We start from the raw sequence: 21783 nt of genomic DNA, 5'->3' as shown, positions 1-21783 counted from the left end.
CAAATTTCTATATTTTTGTTGTTGTTTACTTGTTTACAGGCAACATTTAGTAATTTTGATCTATATGTGGGAAAGAGAGCATTACAGTTTGATCAGTTGAGAGCATCTGGGTGGCCAGATGGTGCCACTGAGAATTTGGGGGGTTGCACAGGGGGAGACGCTGAAACGGACATCAAAAGTGGCTGGCTGGCTATGCATTTGTTATTTTTTACCATAATTATTATGAAAATATATATATTATTGATTCAAATGAATAGTACCTAATGTAAAATATAAGGTTGAAGCATATTATGCGTACAGCATGCATTACTCAGGAGCACAGTATGCTTATACGACTCACAAGAGGGGCAGCAACTGAATCAGGGCAGCTGTGGCCCACCCTTAGGTCAATTCCAGCAACACTGAATAATACAAAGCTGGCTTTGCTGGTATGACAATAGGTGGACATTAAAGATGTCAAAGATTAATTGTAGTTGATCACTGAGTTCCTTCTTTGGTCATGGGCATTTAGAAAAACTGTCATTTTAAAGTTTTTGAGTTGATGCCATAAAAAGCCCCAACTTTGCTGCCAGAAACCAAATAACAAAAAATAATAAACTAAAATATCACCCTATTTTGCTTCTAATCTCATTTTGTCTATAGTATTTCTACAAACATGGAATGCTATGAAGTCAAGAACAGCAACATTTATGCTGTGCAGTGGTGTTGAACTAAACACTTGGACCCAGGTGGCGGCTAAAGAGACACTTAAAGGTGCAGTTAAATGGATGGAGTAATAGGCACTCATTCAGAACGCTATAGAAAAAATATTCACAATCTTTCTTTCAATGTCACACATTCATCACTAAATTACTAAAAATAACATACATTTCTACAAATCAAATGTACACACATCAATAAATAAAAAAAGACATTCACTCTGTTTAGAGAGACATTTCTTCTGTCCGTCTGAGAGTCTGCATGGGCTAGGAACACAAAAAAAGGCAGACTCACGGCGAAGGGGTACATCCGTAAATCCACTTCATCAAGTAAAAATGGCAGGAAAAAGACGGTGGTGTGCTATTGTGGTCCAGAATTAAAGCACAGCACTGTCATCTTGATCTCTACAGGTGCCACTGGCTTGTACAAGACCATGTCTAGTGAGGGCCTGGGGAGGGATGCCAGTGTACTAAGGCTTCTTCTCAGGAAGCAACAAATGACCATTCGACCAAAATCATATTAGTATCTCTCACTCTCTGTTGCTCACTTCAGTTGTCCCCTGACAGAACAGCTGTGATCTTGATGATTTTGTTTGTCTCTGAGTCAGGACCTTGGCAGTTAGAGCAGCAGATTAAAATTGCTCACGAGTGCTGATAGTATGGCCTATTTTTAATCAAGTTAATATGTTAAGTTACATTTGACATTTAAAAATAAAGGTAATGCTGATCTAAATTACTGATATCGTGCATCTTCTCCTGGCGGCAGTTTGAGCAAGAAGGTAAAAACTATTGTTCCCTTTACACTGTTAATATTGATTATTACTGGTTAGGCTACTATCTGGCTACTGTTGCGAGCAGGACAACTACTGTCACATAGGTAAGACTAACTCCATGCAGAACACTGACAATGTCTTAAATAAGACGGGGTGGCAGTTCTATGATATGCGCCATAGGATGTAGGAGAAGATGAGGTCCCCTCTAATGACCCTTTCTCCCGGTTATTCTCACTCATCTGCATTGGACTCCCATACTGGGTGCCATACGTTGGTCAATACAGGAGTCATACCTTCATCCTCCCCGTTACAGTCCCTGTAGGCCCCAGCTGAAGTTAACAGTAGCTCACATTATACATCTGTACGCATCTTGGTGATATTTACATAGTTAGTGTTGGCCAGGGTGCAGTTTCCTGTTTTCATGGCCTCTGGTCTGAAGTCCTCGGTGCTGTGATTCACAGCCTCCTGGATCTCCACATAGTCAGACTTACTAAGAGTGGATCCACTGCCGCTCCGACCACTCTTCTTTAGATCATCAGCCGAGCTGGCTTTAGGCACACTTGGGATATTTAGATACTGTGCCTGTTCCTCGCCCTCTGTCTCTCTGTGGTAGAAGTAATTGAAGTTTGACACAATGACAGGTACAGGCAGGGCAATAGTCAGCACACCGGCAATTGCGCAGAGAGACCCTACGATCTTTCCTCCTATGGTTGTTGGGACCATGTCTCCGTAGCCCACAGTGGTCATGGAAACCACAGCCCACCAAAAGGCCTCAGGAATGCTGCTGAACTGGGAATGTGGTTCGTCTGCTTCTGCAAAGTATACAGCACTGGAGAAGAGGATCACACCGATAAACAGGAAGAAGATGAGGAGGCCCAACTCACGCATACTGGCCTTCAGAGTCTGTCCCAAGATCTGCAGCCCCTTGGAGTGACGTGACAGTTTGAAAATACGAAACACTCTGACTAGACGAATGACACGAAGAATAGCCAAAGACATAGCCTGCTGGCCTGCCTGGCTGTCCTCTGGCCTCTCTGCTAACTCTGTGCCCAGGGTTATGAAGTAGGGGATGATGGCCACAATATCGATGATGTTCATGATGTTTCCAAAAAATCCAGCTTTGCTGGGACAGGCAAAGAACCTAACTAGGAATTCAAAAGAGAACCAAATGATGCAGAGGGTCTCCACAATGAAGAAAGGATCTGTAAAATATGTTGAGCCATCAGAGGTAGAGGTGGTATTGGACATGGACTGGAATGGAAAATTGTACATCTCCTCCTCATCATTTCGGAAAACTGGCAGTGTCTCCAAACAGAAGCTGACAATAGAGATGAGAATGACCATGACAGAGATGATGGCTATGATGCGAGCAGGACCTGAGCTCTCTGGATACTCAAACAGCAGCCATACTTGTCTCTGAAACTCATTCTCTGGCAGAGGTCGCTCCTCCTCCTTTATGAATCCTTCATCCTCCCTGAAGATTTCCATAGCCTCCTCACCCAATTCATAAAACCGGATCTCTTCAGAAAAAATGTCCAGGGTCACATTAACAGGCCGCCGCAACCTCCCTCCTGATTGGTAGTAATACAGAATAGCATCAAAGCTGGGTCGATTCCGGTCAAAAAAGTACTCGTTTCGTAGAGGATCAAAATACCTCATCCTTTTTTTGGGATCCCCCAGCAGTGTCTCTGGAAACTGGGAGAGGGTCTTGAGCTGCGTCTCAAAGCGCAAGCCTGAGATGTTGATGACGACCCTCTCGCAGCATTCATGATCTGGCTCTGGGTTGTACTGGTCATGAGGCTGACCCGGATGTGCTGCTGCTTCATCCGCAGGGTCGCTGGTAGCAACCGTCATGCTGGAAGGAGATGGGACCTGCAGGTTTCAGACAGGGTGGGGCCACGTTGGGCCACAAGGAGATAAAGGCCCCACACGCTTGTGGGTTCAGGTACAGGCAGACCTGCCTGTGAAGAGCTACAAGACAAAACAGAAAGCAGAAAAAAAGGCTGCAATAATGGAGATGAGAGCAAAACAACAACAAACCCCTACTATTACTTATACAATTGATTATTCATTTAGAGTTTGAGCATGCATATTCAAAAACTAAAAATTGTCAATAATTCCCAAAATTGTACACAGGCAGGAGCTGGGCAGTTGAAAATAAGCCATTTGAGCGAATTGGCTCCATTGTGTCTATGTGTATTAGGTTATGAGCTCTCTCTCATATGAGCACAATGGATCAATATGCTAGCCATACTGTATCAGCTCTCACAGGGTTCAATTACAACCAACAAATCTGATTATGATTTGAGTGCTCCATACAATCTCTGAGATGAATTTCCTCTCTCTGTATGTGTGATATGACCAACATTCACTCCCAAAGCCGAGAAAAACTTAACCAAGTCCCTAATCAAATTAATAGTTTATTATGTACTTATGAATATATGTAGGATTGGATAGGCCATATTATTTTACTTTTGAGATTTGGTAGTAACATCAACAATATCTGAATGAAAATCAACAAGTCCTACCTATTTGCACTGGCTCTTATAGGGCTTCTTCAACAGTGTGTCCTCTGGTGGTACTGCGTAACGGGCTCAGCAGAAGTGTCCGGTAAAAAGTCAGCCCCCCACGGTCAACGCAGCTCCTTTTTGCCAGCCATATATCACCAGAAGCTCCGGCTCTGCAGCAACGCAGCAGTGTGAGTGGGAGAGGGGACAAGGCGTAAGGATGCAGGAGTTTCCTCCCTCGCCTCAGTGACCAGCAGATACATGTTGTGATGCAGATAGGCTACAGGTTGAAGCTGGTGAGGAGGGGGGGGGGATGATGTGGTGGGAATAAAGTGATTCTCGTTCATGCAAATCTTATAAATGCTGGCAGCTGCAAAATATGACGCCTTCACTTCATAACAATACGTCGCCGCCTGCAACAACATTAAAGGTAATCCTTTAACCTGATATCTGCGGAGACTTACTGGTGGTGAGAGGTTGCAGGAGGCGCTGCTGTCAGTATCTCTACTCGGAAAGCGCCCATGCTTTGGCAGAATTCATCTAAAGCGAAATCACCTGTTTGATCCCCAAACAAGTCCATATTCCGCCTGAAGGTCTTTGCATCTTTGTGTTTTAGCTCATCAATATATTATTCTCTAATTTACTTCCACCATTTTTCTTCCTGATGGGGAATATCCATATGAACACACCAATGATGCACATTAATAACAAATGGAGGCTTATGTTCACAACCCATTCCATGGATTAACGCAGCTCCTGTGATGGCGTTTTGAATTTTGATTGGTGTAAAAACTATTTTATTTTTCATAAATTTCAGACAAAGCAGACAGGTTCATGCATTGAGATATTCAAACATTCAATGGTAGTGCTGTAGTTGATTGGCAAGCGCGGGGTGAGTTAGTTTGGAGTGGCAGTTGCCAGACATGCTCAAGCCATTTGCAGCCTTCTCATGTGTGGATCATGGGCAGCCACAATAGACTCCATGCACTAAACAAAGCAGCATAGCATTATCTGTCGGACTACAGCATAATTTCAGATAATGGCATGCAGGAATTCACCCTGATTCTCTCGGTGCGCAGACGCATGTATTTTTATCCAGTTTGTCTCGTCTTAAAAGGTGCCTTGAGGTCGTGAGTCCATTCCTTCATATCTGTTTTTCTTCCCTATTTGACTAATCTGTCCAGCGGCTGTGTCATCTCATCACGACCAACTGTTTCTGAGCTGCCGGTTCTTCCCATGCCTCTCATATTTCACCATAATTCACCATAGTTGAGACGCGTGGGCTGCAGTAGGGCATCGCACCGCATACTAAGAGCTTCTTGCGCGCCTCGCCCCATCCCTCTGCGCTCCCCCTTCCCCGACACTCCTGTCCTCACTGCTTCACATTAAAGGGGAAGTATCGCCCACCACAGGGTGGAAACGGCTTTCATCAAAACATGCGCGCCTCAGGAGAGAAGAAGGGATGACACAAAATTTAAAGGTAGAAAGCTGACAACACTATGAGAAATACATCTTCCCAGATGTTGTAATTGCCCTGCTTCCTGTTACATCACTATGCTCCCACAAACGATATGGGGATATCTTTTGGTCTGGAAGAATGTAAGGGAAGCTGAAAAAGGTTAAAACTAAACTTCGGAACTAAAATGAGAGATAAAGAGCTGGCAGATTGCTCACATGTGCATGTTTATGACCAATGTGTGATCAGGTCAAGTTCACCATTTTACATATCTTATGGATGAGTGCTTGACTGGTTTGTGTACAGGTTTTAATGGCTCCTATCTGTTCAACTAAAATGTGTGTACCACCTGCACTCGGGCTTCAGTACAATTTGTTGAGTCGCTAATTAGGCTCTGATAATTTACAGACCTGCATACAGTATCACAGTCCACTAATTGCTGCCCAGACACACACACACAGAGTGATGATGCTAAAAGCTCTGGTAATGCAATCAAAACTGGCTATTTCATGCTGAGAGTCCAATGGTTATACAGCCAAATCAAATGGTGAAATGTTTTCCTGCAGACAGTCATCCCTGCCCTATTATCCTCATTTGCTTGAAAGTGGGCCAGGTGAAAACCCAGATATGTCTTCAGGCAGAGAGCAGGAATGGCACATGAAAGAAAAGCGACTCCATAGCGCCCTAGAGAATACATGAGAAACACAACATGTTCTCCACCATGTGTTCTCCTTGCTCTGCCACCAAGGACAAGTTCAAAATGATATGCAATCCTTCCCCAATCAAAATGTCAAAAAACTGATTAAGATGACAACATGTGACCACAGAGAAGGCAGCAGTAGGTAACTCTGTACAGAGCTGATAACCAATTTGCCACTCTGACTAAAGGTCTCAGTGAGGAGCCATCGACAGTTTTATATAAGCAAGGTGATTGATGGCCACTGACTCTAACCCTCATCATCCGTAAATGTAAATGAAAAGAGTCCAATTCTAAATGGAGGGCAGCTAAAAGCCAAGCTACCAATATCCAATGCTGGGTGTCAGCAGTGTAATGATTCATCATGCTCCACCACATTCACAGCAATCATCTATAACACTTTTTACTAGCAGGATGGGGCACTTAGTGTATGGAGTGTGGAGTGGAGAGTATGGTATATGGGATTGAGTTCATTAGGAGGGGTGTGTCATGTTCTTTGTTGCCTGTAATTTTACAATTTGTAGAATGATGTTAACGTCACATTTCATGTTAGAACTCAGTGTTCATAACCACAAGCTTTGTGTACATAGAAGATGAATGTTACCCCAGGGATCATTGTAATTGCCAAAATGAACACATGCTTATAAACAAGAGATTTGAGGTATTATGACATTATTGCTCTATCTCACATCTATCTATCCATCTATCTACACTACTCATCTACACTTTTAAACTGTGAGGCATCAGAGTCAAAGACACTAAGGGAAGTGAAATGGACGGGTATATTACTGCTTTTCTGAGAAACAACAGGAATTTAGTAACTGCTGTTTTTCCTGGTGATTTGGCCCTCTTACCAATGCTTTCAGCAGTTGGAGCAGTAACAGTAGCTGTGACACACTGTTCATGGAAGCAATTAATGTGACACAATACAACTTTATTGTTAGTTCATACTGAAATTCGTTTTGCATCCACTGGGCAGTTTTAAGAAATATACACAATACAATTACCCATACGATACATTCAATTTAAACATTCATAACTGTTGATGACAATCCTCTGTAAATGAGCTACTGTGAATGTTCTTGGTGTGGGATCATTAAATCTTATCTGATCTGATCTTATAATATTTGTATATGCATAACACATTTTATTCCGTATATTCAAATCTCAATTATCAGCACACCAATCTCAAGGTTTATTTCTGCTAATCTCTATAAATTGAGATCTGAATATGAATACAGAATCTATAGGCACTGAACTGATTTCCGTTTGTAGTGCGAGAAGTATTAACCATGTCACATTTGAGTGGACTTTGGTTGCAACAGCCCATGTAAAGATCAAAAGAGTCTGAATGAATTGGTCGAAATGCAATTATTCTACTGCCTGGCAGGAATTTAGCTTTTTATTAGATCTTTTTAATCTGTTTATAGAAATGAACAGAAATGTGTCTTTCTCTCCATTCTTTCTCAATTTTCTGGATATACCTTATACTCAAAGATGGAGGTTTGTGCCTCTTAAAGTAAGTTTTTCCTTGCCACTGTCGCCAAGTGCTTATCCATGGCGGAAAGTGCTGTCACTCTGTAAATTATATTATAAAGTACACGGTCTAAACCTGCTCTATATGGAAGGTGTCATGATATAACGTCTATTACACTGGAAACCCAGAAACAACAGCTGTTCCCTAAAGAGGCTAAATCACTGATGCGTTGGCAGCATACAGATTTGGATTTGGCAACATAATATAATGAATATAAAAGAAATATTCAGCCTGTTGGCAGAAACTGATAGTCAGAAGAGATACTGTTGGCAAGACTGAGCGTGCTCTTGTTCTGAGTTGCTTGAAAGGAGTGTGCCACAGGTTGGCCAATGATATTGACACAGATTTGGATTTGTTTTTCAGTTTCATAGATAGGCTGTACAGCAGTACACAGTGACACTAAACACTTGTGAGACTCATTTACTGTCTAATTAAATTGTGAGTTTAATACTGGCGTTTTCAAAATGTCCCATAAGGGGCGCTGAAGTCTGCAGGTAGATACCTGAGGTCAAAGGTGAAGCAGGGAGAGCGAAAGTCCAGGAAAGCGTCCGGCGCATAAGCTAGTGAGAAGAAAACGTTGTTTTACTTCCTCAAAGTGGATGTTGAATTTGTTTAGGACAGACTTAGATTGTTTTTGTATTTTGTGGTTCAGGAGAAAGTTACAGAGGACCAGGATATGACATGTTTTGACGAGTGAGTGTGTTTTCTTTTTCTGCACTAAACAGCAATGTAATATATCACTGTAGACATTACTGTGTGTAAGAGATTTTTAATATGACTTTTATTGCTGCAGAAATGTTTGTTTTATTTTACTAGTTGCTGACAAACTTTGTGTTCTAGTTTTGTGAATATTTGAATTAGTAACAAGAGAGATAAAGGACAACTGAAAACTATATATATATATCTACATCTGGTTATTTTCAGTGAGCCGGAGCCTCAACAAGGACCAGTTCAGAAGACGCATGAAGACGCTGAATTCTCCACTCGGATAAAGATAAGACTGAAAATATATTTAGGGCCTGACTGGACTGAAACAATGTGCATCAGAGCAGGGCGTAAACAAGGACTAAGGATAATGAACTGAACTCAGTGTGATACCACAAAAAGTGAGGGGTGCATCATTTATTTTTTTGGTTTGATATGTGAATAAGTGTTCTGAAAAAATGGGACACATTTAAGAGTTATTTTGAAAGGGTCTATACTTTAAGCGAGTCTAAGTTAAGCATGTTAAATGTGGATTTGGTTATACATATTTCTGTTTGGGAATAAATTTATTCAGACTATTTTCACAAATTTAGAGTGTGTGTCATACTTGAGGCTTGGACCTATTCGACTATAACAATAAATTACACACTGATTTAACAGTAAAATAATCTGACTACTGGCTCCAAAAGATCTCCGTTGACGGAGAAATAAAATGTACTGCTGTATTTTCTTGTAAAAAGGAGTCCATGATGAAGTGGCATCAATTATAACACCGAGGTATTTATATAAAGACACTTGTTGTGAATTGTCACCAGAGGCAGCTGTCTAGTGGGTGTAATGGTTTTAAGTAGATCTGCGTGTTTCTAAGAGTTGTCAGTAGTCAAAACAAAAGAAGAAACCATTAAGTTAATTTGCAAATGCAAGTTTATTGTCTGTCACAATAAGTTTATGCACAGAGGACATTCCTGTCATTCTCATCATAGTGTCCCAGAGGCTTTTGAGGTTGTTTGCTTTAAAGGTTTCCTCCAGTAGCTGTCTATGTGTCTGTTTGGCCTCTCTGAAAACATCTTTTCTACAATAAAATAACAGATCCTAAATCTCTTGCAACAATAACTTGTCAATGGGTAAACCCCCTCCGCGAAAAACGCTATTTCACTTATTTTGGTGAAGCTGGATCACACTTCATGGAGCAAATGTTTTCCTCTGATTTCGTTTGGCTGAGTCACCTCAACAGTTTCCTAAATGACAGAAAAACAAACTGTTGTGAACTATCTAATTTAGTAAGTAGCTAATGTTAGCTCAGTTAGGAACAGTTAGTACCTGTGTTCCCCAGACTGTGAGTTCAGAGCACCAGGGAAGTGTTTATACTGGTACCACAGGCCTTTTGGACCTCCTAGAACAAGAAGAGGTTTTCAAGCCCAAGACAGGGATGACACTGAATGGGCACCAGAACCAGATGAGAAGGCAATGTTACCGGACTCAGCGGAGGCAAAGCATGGTAGATGCGAAGAGACCGAAGAAGCTAAGAGGAGAAAAAGAGAGTGACCGGGTGAGAGGCAAGAAGATTTGGCTCTGACTTTTAACCATTGGTGAGAGCTTCATTAATGAAAAGGCTGAACGTCAGATGCCGAGCTGGGCTTCTCGCTGTTGGTCTTGTAAGAAATATCAGCTGGCTGTTATATCATGTGTTGTTGCACTTGCTTAATGTTTGGCTGTTAGCAAACTTGTCAACTCACTATTTTTTGAACATAAGTAAAGTAAGTGCAAATTACTGTGTACAGTTGTCTATATTTTATGACAGTTATATTGCACTGGGGACACTGAGTGTAAGTCCTTTTCCTTTTCCAGTTTTCCAGTTTTAGTTGAAGAGAAATGAGAAGATACTTGACCTGACCACCACAGTTTGTCTAAAATCAAACCTCAAATCTGAACACACAGCCGTGATACACATATTTTTAGATACAGTGTGACTTTCGGTTTCTGACGATACCATTATACTCTGATAAATAATAAATGAGAATAAATGTCCATAAATCTGCTGAGAAATCATTGAAAGAAGATGCTTCTTATGACTCCAGACACAGTTTGGCGGTGCAGTTGTCTTGATTAGTTTTTACTATTTTTTACTGGCACACAGTTGACAGTTGAGAGTTTTGAAAGCCATTAACCCCCCAACCATTTTAGATCCCCAATTCTGTCTCCAGTTCCCTCTCACCTTCAGACTGTGCCAGGTCTTAGAATGGGACCATTGATTCTGTTTTGTGTTCAGCCAAGCAGACCAGATGGAACCTCAAAGAGAAACTTAAGAATACTTTTCAACTAATGACCCCATATGGCTGCTGTAAACACATCTGAGCACCTTTCACTGCATAAGCCATATTTTTGATTAAATTTGATGATTTTGAGTTGGGACCGGGGCTGAGGGGGAGCCCCAAAATGCTTACACAGAAATGTCTGAGCTGTGGGTAAGAAAACCAATATTTTTGTAGATGGAATACTGATGACTGGGACCACAGGAACCCAGAACTCCATAATGTGCACAGAGCTTATTATTTTAATGATCAAAGCACATTCAATTAATTTACTGAGAGAACAATTCCAATTCAGTCCCACACAAATAGTTTATCTGAGATAATATGGTGAGATGATCAGCGTATTTGTGTATCTGTGTATGAGTCAGCAGACTGAACAATCTCCACCCTTTTCTATGCAGCAGAACATGAAGAAGTGAGAGAGGGAGGAGCAGGGGGAGTAAGAAACAGAGTGAAGGGGAGAAGAGGGTGTTGATCCAACTTATGACAGCGGACTGTGGGGGAGGAGCTTCGTCCTGTGTGACCTCTGCTGGTGCTGCAGCAGGTGATCACTCACTTAAAAGCTACACCACACACACACACACACAGATGTAATAAGCTGCTGTGCTGGCACACCACCAGAACACGTGCACACACTAAAATACACGTTCAGACAAAGTCACACTGTCATTTCTTTGCAGCTACAAGACAAGAAACTCTAATAGAGAAGAACATTGGTTGCTTTGTGCATGTGGAGTTGTCTGTTTAAATTGACAACTCCACATGCCACCTAACCTTTCATTTCACTGTAAGGAAATCGTCCTTCATTTTCAAATTAATTATGGCATGTAGGCCTCAAAATAGCTCTTCACAACAGGCATTCTCCTCTATGAAATCCAGCCAAGAAACACGATTACCACTTTAGCTTATTTTGACCCTTTATCCTTCTTTTTTCCACATTTTTCCCATCACTTCTCTCTCTCCCTGCATGTCTCCCTCTGGGGTCCCTCTATATTTAGAGATTGACCTTGAAAGTTCTCTACCTGCCTGTTGAGAGCAGCAAGGCTGATGATGATCACCACTTTCACTATGAGATATGTCCTTACTGTCGGAATAGAGTACTCTACTATTGATTCTGGATGTGGTTTCACTTTCTGTTTTTTTTTTTCAGCCTTTCGAAAAACAAGGAAAAATCAATGGCCTAACTCTGGAGGTGTGGTTTAGCTTATAGGGGAAACTTTGGTATCGTATATTTGTGATATCTACACTGCGGGACTAGGTATTTGTGACCGAATATGTGTGCTTTATACAGAAATCTCCTTTATACTGAGGGTTGGCAATGGGACTTGGCAAATGTTGATTGAATGTGCAGTGACATTAAGGAAATCTCCCCCATCAAATAGGAGGACAGAAAGGTGAGCAGGAGAGGAAGTGAAGAGACTAACATAGTCAGCGGGAAGTGTTGTTAGAGGTTTGCAGAAAATGAAAATGAGAGGAAGAGACGGAACAATACAGGTGGAAAGGGTAGCAGATAAAGGTCACAGTGACAGAGTGATGAGTCATTCAGTAGAGTGGAGCAGCATCTTCCTCTCTCTGTCTGTCTATCACCCTCTTCATTATCTGTCTGTTTTGACAGCACATACTGAGATGACTGGATTATTGTTTTGTATGCTTTTATTTATATATATATATATATGTCTAGAAAGGAAAATTTCCCTCTGTCACCTGCATTTGTGTACTGGAACTGATCAGCCAATCGGCATCCGCAAATAATCTGATTTTGGTGTGGAAGCACTAGCAACAGCATCATCGTCCTTAGCGACCGTCCTTGCCAGCTGCCAGTTGTGTGGCTCTCCTTGTGAAGTATCACTCAGCTGAAAGATACAAAGAATGGGAAGGTGGCCAGTGTGAAAGTTAAATAAATGTTTTCTATTGCTTTATGTCATGTGTGGGTTGGGAATTTTGTATCATTTGTGTGCTTGTTTTGGACACTGTAACATTACCCACTGGTTTGTGACCACCATTTTGAAGCACTGAGTTTGGAATTATGGACATTGCCTTCTTGCCTTCTTCTTGGTGTGGAGCCAGGATGAGAAAGTGGAGATGGTTGATGATTTACTGCGAATAGGGCGGTGCTTGGTTTTGACTCTTGACTTGGTGACTGGTTTTCAAGCAAGAAAAAATGACAGCCTGCCAGGTCACAAACTTTCTCATGTTACAGCTGAACTGTAAACTAAAATATGTTTCTGAAAACATTTGAGGCGAAAGAGAATCTTAATAATTTTTTATTAAAGCTGCCTGGTGTGATATTTTGAAGTGAGTTTTGTGAGCTCTTGGAGTGTGAAAGTAATCCCGCACTAAAACATACCCTGATACCATGATTTACTAAATAAATAGAATGCTGCATAAAGACTTCAAACGACAATTAAGACCATAAACTGATAAACAAACTGTTTACTAATAAATAATAAATCATGTGAGAAGTAGAGCAATTTCCATACAACTGAAATTCTTTTTAGAGCTAAGTGCCCTGCTCCCTGCTAGTCATTAGAAAGAATAAAATGTTTGGCTTCACTTCACTAGAAGCTCTGTCCCTTAATTATATACTGTCAGTGGTTTGAATACAGTTTTAAAAGATTGTTAAGTGATGAAATCAGAAAATTACCTTAGATGGCTTTAGAACCTGAGCTAAAAATAAAAAGTTTAAAGTGTTGATAAAGGATATTTTTCTAATTAAAGTTGACAATGTAAAAAACAATGTGATGATGTGAGTTTCAGCTTTTGACCAGCCCACGACTTTACTGTTTTGGTTCACTGTTTTCATACTGTAGCTGAGTGTTTCCCTGTAATCCTCTTGTGTTTGTGCCTACAGTCCGATATTGGCTCATGAATAGGTTGTGTTGGCATTATCTGAACTCTGCTTAGACCTGCTGTGGAGTCCCTGCATGATGAGACCTAATCTGCCTACATTGATCTTCTGCCAGACACACACACACACATACACAGGCACGCATATGGACAAAACAACTAAAATGACACACTGCCAATGCTGGTCCTTCCTAGAAGCCATGTACACATAAACACCGCAACAGTTGCTACTAAAGGCTACAGGCAGCTTAAGTGGTGATCCCTTCACTGCACCTGTAGAGGGATGAATCTGTCCTATATGGCCATTAACCCTCCTCTGTTACTATGGAGATTTCCTGCTGTAGTGTCATGGCTGGTGGTAAGCCTTGATGACATCATAGATGTTTTTGTGATCTCATTATTATTTATCTTTGACTAACCTGTTTAGTTCCAGAAGTAGCTAAATAAATATAATAGCCAAAGAAAGAGAACAGGTTTAACAGGTATTTGTCCATAATTACACTGATAAACACCACTACATTTCCAATATGCTTCACAGAATAGCAGATACATACTCGTGGACACACAATAGGCTAGAGAGATGGCAGACTTATTAGCAAGCTGGTGGGCTCCCTGGAGCCATAAAGCACACTTGCTCATACACAGGATGACAGTGTGATGGCTGCAATCCTCTGGTAGAATGTTAATATTTACCTCCTCGGCACAGAGATGATACGAAGTTTTCCACTGGGCTCACGCACAGTTCAGTTCTCTTTAAGGTCCAGTCATGCAGTTAAGAGAGCACATGTAGGCAATAATGTTCTCTTAAAACTGTGAATCACCATCTCTTGCTTCAAGCCTAGTATAAATCCCTGGTGCTTCTGATGTTTCATTTCCTAAATCTGTCTTTCATTTTTTGGTATCATCCTCCTGTTTCAGTGATGTTTGCGAGTAGATGCATTATACTTTCATAAAGGACTAGCCCAGTCACCCTGTAGTCTTGTTGTCTGTTCAGCACTACAGAGGAGACTTCTGTTGTGTTGCTGTTTTTCTGTAACCAGCCATCTAAAGGGCTGCAAGCCAAACACGGTTCTTCACTTCTAAACGACTGTCTCTGTGCGAGGCTCTGCATGTTACTATTAATCTGACATTTCCTGCATCAACAGCATTTTAACAATATTAATGCTCCAATTAACTTAGGAAATTAGAGCAACATTGAATCATTAAAACAATTTTTTATCACATGTTTATATTGTGATCACTTTGTCCACTGCACTACTGTATTTGTACTATTTTAGTTTTGCTCTGTCTTTACTTCAACTTTGTCCTGTTTAATGATTAAATACAAGTTGAATAAGTTCCTTTAGACTAAAACAGAACACAATGGAGTGAATGATAGAAATGGATTAATTGTACAAACACATCCACGCAGACATGGTTATTATGTTTCTAATGTCTCCAGTGATATTTGACATAATAGAAATGTACTGTACGCACACACGATAAGTAATAAGGTCACTAAATGATCAGAGATATTCTCCCGGACATAAATGAGTACCATTATCTCAGTAATTGAGTGAAAGCAGGCTGTAACCCCTCTCGAATAAAAATACAGAACACATAATCTCTTTATATGGGTCATGTTTAAGACAGCACATAATAACACAGAACAAATACTGGGATACACAGCCTTCCCCTGACAATATTCTGCCCTGTCACCACCCACCCCCCCCCAAAAAAAAAAAAACACTAGTGCACTCTGAGAGCCATTCATAGGCATGTGTACAGGTCTGTATGCATGTTTGTGTGTACGTGCATGCCTTTTATTGTTCTCCTTGTCAGGGGAAAAGCTGCGACCAGCACACGTACATATGTGTGTGTTTCACATACTAGCAATACAGAGCACACAGAGCTAAGAAAGGCATATGGCTAACAGTCTTTGATTTGTATCACAGTTTCATATTAGCAAATCATGGCTGGCCTCGTTTTTTTTTTGTTTTTTTTGCCACTTTTGACTTGAAGCAAAAGCTGTTTGTCAGTTATTGTCCGTAATGAATATCATTACCCAGAAACATGAGAGTATGAGCACAGAATGTAGAAGTCCGTGTGTGAAAGTCCAGGAGTGAAATGTGCTTTGCAAAATTGCTGGCTGTTTCCTGAATCTGTCCTTGATTTTATATAGAAAGCGTTATGGTGAAATGTCACAAGTCCTTAACACAGTTCCAGCTGAATTCTGTCACTGCCTGAATCGCTTTTGATCTTGTGATGGTTTCACTCACAATGTGTTCACTCCAGAACAGGAGCAGTCAGAAAACTGCAGCTACAAAACTGGGAATAAGTTAGGGTTTTCATTCTTGCATTTGCATTTTGGTGCATTTTGGATTGAGTGGTGATCCACCAGCGGGGGAGACCTGCTAGGCACCGCATGTTAGAAATCCAGGTTTGAGGACACGGGTCAGGAAGAGGAGTGTCGGGGAAGAAAAATTGATCCAGTGGGAATTCTGTCTCAGCTCTTAACTTTGGCCCAACAGGAAGACCAGAGTCATTGCGCTCCTAAATGAAAAAAGAAATGACTGCAGGTTATCAGGTAATCTTTACAACTTCAAGCTTTCTAAGTAATTATCAGTGAATATTAGTTCACTTATGTCGTATTTACTGTCCTAATCAAATACAGTGTATTTACCTAAATGGGAGGCAGTCTAATTGGGGTAATCAATGGTTCCAGGAGATATGTGCAGAAAAATGGAACAATTTCAACCTAAGAGAGAGAGAGAGACAGAGAGGAGAGAGGAGGAAGGGAAAATGATTAGAGTCAAGTCAGACCCATCACACAGCTCAGTGATGTTATTAACAACGCGAGGATGCTCCTCTTTTCCCTGCTGTCTCATTACCGCTCATGCAAAAATCAAACTGTAAACACTGTCAGATCATAAGGAGAAGAGAGGAGCAGGCATCTTTTGGATGGGAGAGGGCTATCCTGTAACAAGAAGGGCATTAAGCTGTCTTTGGGGGAAGAAGATGTACATCCTAATAGCCCACTTACTGCAATTTAGCCTGTGTAAGAGCATCAACTAAATGTCTAAAGTGTAGTAAACTGGAAGAAATAGAAGCAGAAACAAATGTGAATCTGGACTGAGCTGCAGAGGCAGAATAAGAATTGAAAATATCAACGAGCATCGTAGAGTACTGTATTATGTCTGTGTATTTGTCTCGAACAGTCCATCCCACTCTTGCCCATGAGAATAGCTTCCAGACTCACCAATCTAGTTAGATGATAAACAAGTAGCTCCGGTCTCCTCCGTAATATATCTCGCTCACTGATCAATATACACCAGTGTTTCCCTTCACTGGAGCTTTTATGTGACCTGAGAAATGAGCAGGCCATTTAACTGATGACTGATACAGAGGTTTTACTTAAAAAATATGAAGTCAAGGTCAGGGGTCAAAATGGAAAGGAATAATCAATGAGGAGGTCATTCTGTGGAACCGCCCACTTTGCCTGTAGGGTAAGCCAGCTAATGAAACTGCCCTAATTATCACTCAACCATGGCTGGAAAGGTATACATATTATTAGTGTACTACCGCAGACATGCGCTCACATAACCACACTTAATAGATTCATAACATGGTTGCTTGATAGACTCCCCATCCTGCCTTTTTAAAATTAGATTTCCTTCTCCCCCTTGTCTCTGTTTCAGTAAGAGTAATCACAGTGAGGGAAGACACTGAACATAAATCTGCAGGGCTGGCAGCGCAGCAAGGCGAGAATATGGTGTAGGAAAAAGCTCATACCGTGTCACTGAGTCGACAATATAAATACATTTTTAATAAGCTTGCGGGTGATAATTTACTGCATAATAAAATGAATAATTTCATTTGGATTCATTCAACAATGCCACTGTCAAACCAGCAGCAGTATCTCACAGTTATTTGACCTCTGCGCCTCTTCTCTATGAATGTTAAAAGAAGACAGAGGTCACAATGTAGGTGGGAGCCACCTGTTCTGTAAGCACAAGCTGATGCCACCAGGAGGCAGCACTGAGACAAGCTGGGTGGGTGGGTGGGTGCGTGCTGTTGGTGCCCTTATTCATTTCATGGGCAAAGTCAGCTGAAGGTTAAAGACAACCTGGGAACACTGCAGGAGCCACACGCCCATTACATGAAAATTAGAAAGCACACACACTGAGGCTGATGGAAGTCTAAGCATTAAGAACTGATTCAAGTTATGACCAAATCCCTCATTTATATTATGGTATTAACATTACGAGATTATCTGTAACACCAGTGGTACAGTTCTCTGTAGATTAGATTAGAGTGATGTGACTTTCCTGAGTTGATAAAACACGTGTTTAAATCTGCAAGCAGTTAAAAATGCTGGTTTCATGGCTACTAGCTAAAGGTTAAGGAACATGTTGTCTATATATATTATATATATATCTTATATATATATATATATATATATATATATATATATAGTGTTTATGGGTTTAATACTTGATTTTTATCTTGTTTTTTAACGTAAATTATTTATTTAAGACAAATTCCCGGTATGTGAAAACCTACTTAGTAATAATAATAAACCTTTTTCTGATTCTGGACTGGATAATTCAGAAAGAGACAGTCCTCAGAACTTACCAGGTTCATCAGTGGGAGAACAGCAGCCTCTGCTGAGCGCCCGCAGTAGCGCACTCCAGACAGCCAGACACAATGTGCTCCCAGTCCATTCATAATTCCTCACGCGCTCCCTCTCCTTCTGCCTCTCCCAGCTTATCACCTCTCTAAGTGGTGCCTGGTTCATTTTCAGTTCGTGGGGGTTGTTTTGTAAACAGACCTTCATACTCCAATTTGTTTTTGTGTCAATGTTAAAGTCATTGAGCGAGCTTGTTGATTGGCGATAGTGGCGCTGGGCATGTTTGGGCTTGTATTTTACGCACGCGAAGCGTGATGACTTAACAGTCTTATTAGAGACCGAAGACGAGCTATTTAGATGAGAATCTTTAATATAGCTTTCAAGCCATCTGGGAGGTTACTGTGGAAACACGGATGCCATGGCAACGGTGACCGGGGTTACCGAGGAAACGACCGTCACCATGGAGACTGCATCACAGCGGGCTCTATTTGAGGCATCCAAAGAGAAGCACGCTCCATCTTTGATCGCTGTGTGTGTGTGTGTGTGTGTGTGTGTGTGTGTCTGTAAGAGCGCTGTGTTTTCCTCTCTCACGTGGGTCTCGCACCGATAATGAGATACTAAGAGTCGGCTGGCCCCTGTGTTTATATGGTGCCGTTTACGCATTACATAGCCTACCAGGACAGTTCATATCAAGGAATTATATGGGATTATTTTTTTTAAAGACAGTAGCATTTGGACTAGACTTTAACGCACAATAAAGGCATATCACAGAACGGTCTAATTGAATAATATATGCAGAACTGTGTTTTCAGACATCACATGTGTTTAAACACTCACACATAATTAAATGACTGAATATTATACATAGGCTATGACTGACGAATCACGACTCATAACGCATGTTTAATACAATGTGAGTGTCCTTCGAGTAGTATACATTTCTACTCATCTTTCACAGTTATAAAGCTTCTATTACTACCTGCTGTGGTGATATATTGGCTATTGCACAATGCACAACAGGTCAATCTCCTCGCTCAGAGAAGAAATAGTAGGGCTAATGATAATTTAAGGAGCTCTTTCTCTCCAAGCGCGAATGGAACCAAACAGAATTATGAATTCAGATGAATTATGAATTCAGATTCACTGAAATGAAAAAAAAATCCTGATTCTTTGAATGGAGCACAAAGCAGCGTGTCTGAACAGACAGGGTTTCCTCTCTCTCTCTCTCTCTTTATTCCTTCCTTTCTTCATCTGATCTACCGCTGCTTCAACACGCTGGTGCGCAACGACAGAACCAGCTGTGTGTTGACACACCACCCCCTCCTGTGTTCAGGGCCATGACTATTAAATTTGCTACACGTCGGTGAAAATCTTTTTGTTTATATTCACACAATTCTGCGAGTTGTTTTGTGTTGTTGTGGGAAAGTTGGGCTGCTGTTTGAACGCGCTGTTGATCCCGTGCTCCTCTATCACCATATACTCGCTCTTGCTGAGTGAGGATGAGGAGCGCGTCTTCCTCAACTCCTCTGTGTCTGCAAGAGGCTGACAGCTCCCCACGTGCAGGTACTGTGCCTGCTCCTCGCCCTCCGTCTCTCTGTGGTAGAAGTAGTTGAAATTGGAGACGATGACGGGTACAGGCAAAGCAATGGTCAACACACCGGCGATGGCGCACAGAGACCCCACAATCTTTCCCCCGATTGTCACGGGGTGCATGTCCCCATAACCCACAGTAGTCATGGTGACAACAGCCCACCAGAAAGCGTCCGGGATGCTGTTGAACCCCGAATCTGGGTCGTCTGCCTCAGCAAAGTACACAGCGCTGGAGAAGAGGATAACACCGATGAAGAGGAAGAAGATAAGCAGGCCAAGCTCACGCATACTGGCTTTCAGAGTCTGTCCTAAAATCTGAAGCCCCTTTGAGTGACGCGAGAGTTTGAAGATGCGAAACACCCGAACGAGCCTAATTACGCGCAGGATGGCTAATGACATGGCCTGCTGTCCGTTTCCCTGCCTCTCTGCCAGCTCTGTGCCCAGGGTGATGAAATAAGGGATGATGGCCACAATGTCAATAATGTTCATGATGTTTTTGGAGAACGTGGCTTTACTCGGGCATGCAAAGAAGCGCACCAGCAGCTCGAAGGAGAACCAGATGATACACAACGTCTCCACAACAAAGAACGGGTCTGAGAAGGGGCTGACGAAATATGGGAGCGTGCCATTTATCACAGGCGCAATGGTGATCGGATCCCTGTTGTCGTCCCTGAACTCCGGCAATGTCTCTAAGCAGAAGATGACAATGGAGATGAGAATGACCAGGACAGACACTATCGCTATGCCCCGTGCGGGACCCGAGCTCTCTGGGTATTCAAAAAGCAGCCACACCTGTCTTTGAAATTCATTCTCTGGCAACGGCCGCTCCTCCTCTTTTATAAAGCCCTCATCCTCCCTGAACTTCTCCATAGCTTCCTCACCCAGTTCATAGAACCGGATCTCCTCAGAGAAAATGTCAATGGGCACATTAACGGGTCTTCTGATGCGCCCACCAGACTGGTAGTAATACAGAATGGCATCAAAGCTGGGTCGGTTCCGATCGAAAAAGTACTCGTTCCTGAGGGGGTCAAAGTACCTCATCCTCTTCTTGGGGTCTCCCAGCAGCGTCTCTGGAAACTGGGACAGAGTCTTGAGCTGCGTCTCGAAGCGTAACCCTGAGATGTTGATGACAACCCTCTCGCAGCATTCGTGGTCCGGTTCATATCGGTCCAGAGAGTGGTGGCCCGGGAGAGCCGCCGACTCTTCTAGCATGTTGTCACACGCCACAACCGTCATCACGTCGGCCTCTGTCTCTGTGTATCCGTGGTTCACCAGATTGTCGCCCCGGGTTTTGGTTACGCTCGGCGGGGGTGATTGCAGGAGGCTGAGGTGGTCGTCCATGCGCGGCTGAATACGCATACAGGGGCGTCCGCCTCGCCCCCTCTGCGAACCCCGGTCAACCACCGCCGCCGCAGCCTCGTCTCCTCCACCGTCTCTCTCACTCTCCTCCTTCGCTTCACTTTCACTCTCTACTGTTGCTGTTCCCGCCCACGAGGAAAGATCTGGGTTTATAAACAGGCCTTCCACCCGCCCACGGCGCGCCAGCGATGGGTACCTTTCCCTGTCCTCCGCCAATCGCAGGACGCACCGATAAACACAAGAAGCAACAGACGGGCGTCATTCAACACCATCGTTTGGGCGTGCCCGCCTCCCTCTGCCCCTCTCTCTGTCTTGGCACACACACACACACACACACACACACACACACACACACACACTAAGCGAGTCCAATCAGTCTTCTTTTTAAACAAGGTCATAGCCCACAGATAGGACATTTCAAATAGGCTACTCATAAATATATCAGAGCCTAATTTTTTCCGGGACAGCCTGAAAAGACGCACTAGCATTACGCACGACCATTTGTTACATCTTTTGCTCATCCAAGGAGCGAATTTGGGCGTGCCATGGTCAGATTTAGTGCGTTTGAAAATAGAATATTGTAAAGGTGATTTCTTAATTACGCACGAAGAAATGATGTTTGGAATAAATGGCATCCAGTCTCATATCTGAAGTATAGTTGACGTTTGTGTCCCATAGTGGAGATGGTACGTG

At 42.3% G+C, this 21783-nt stretch overlaps 2 protein-coding genes across 2 annotated transcripts; both read right to left on the bottom strand.

Moving 5' to 3' along the window:
- Nucleotides 1-771: 771 nt before the first annotated feature.
- kcna2b (potassium voltage-gated channel, shaker-related subfamily, member 2b) lies at nucleotides 772-5355 on the bottom strand. The gene is made up of 3 exons (XM_010746986.3): nucleotides 5037-5355; nucleotides 4000-4151; nucleotides 772-3442 (listed from the first exon to the last, which is right to left on the bottom strand). Exon 3 carries the CDS (start codon nucleotides 3323-3325, stop codon nucleotides 1823-1825), a length of 1503 nt encoding a protein of 500 aa, XP_010745288.2. The 5' UTR covers nucleotides 3326-3442; nucleotides 4000-4151; nucleotides 5037-5355; the 3' UTR covers nucleotides 772-1822.
- Nucleotides 5356-16194: 10839 nt separating this feature from the next.
- On the bottom strand, nucleotides 16195-21415 carry LOC104931868 (potassium voltage-gated channel subfamily A member 3). Its single transcript, XM_027288517.1, has 2 exons — nucleotides 18147-21415; nucleotides 16195-16269 (listed from the first exon to the last, which is right to left on the bottom strand). The coding sequence occupies exon 1, from the start codon at nucleotides 21088-21090 to the stop codon at nucleotides 19495-19497; it is 1596 nt and encodes a 531-aa protein (XP_027144318.1). The 5' UTR covers nucleotides 21091-21415; the 3' UTR covers nucleotides 16195-16269; nucleotides 18147-19494.
- Between the last annotated feature and the right edge of the window lie 368 nt (nucleotides 21416-21783).

The sequence above is a fragment of the Larimichthys crocea genome, chromosome XV (genome assembly GCF_000972845.2).
Source record: "Larimichthys crocea isolate SSNF chromosome XV, L_crocea_2.0, whole genome shotgun sequence".
NCBI classification, from domain to species: Eukaryota; Metazoa; Chordata; class Actinopteri; family Sciaenidae; genus Larimichthys; species Larimichthys crocea.
Note: the sequence above shows the minus strand (reverse complement) of the source record. Positions and strands in the feature narration are given on the sequence as shown.

Bases quoted from the DNA above. Each gene is read 5' to 3' on its own strand.
- kcna2b (XM_010746986.3), bottom strand. From the start codon at position 3,325: ATGACGGTTGCTACCAGCGACCCTGCGGATGAAGCAGCAGCACATCCG.
- LOC104931868 (XM_027288517.1), bottom strand. From the start codon at position 21,090: ATGCGTATTCAGCCGCGCATGGACGACCACCTCAGCCTCCTGCAATCA.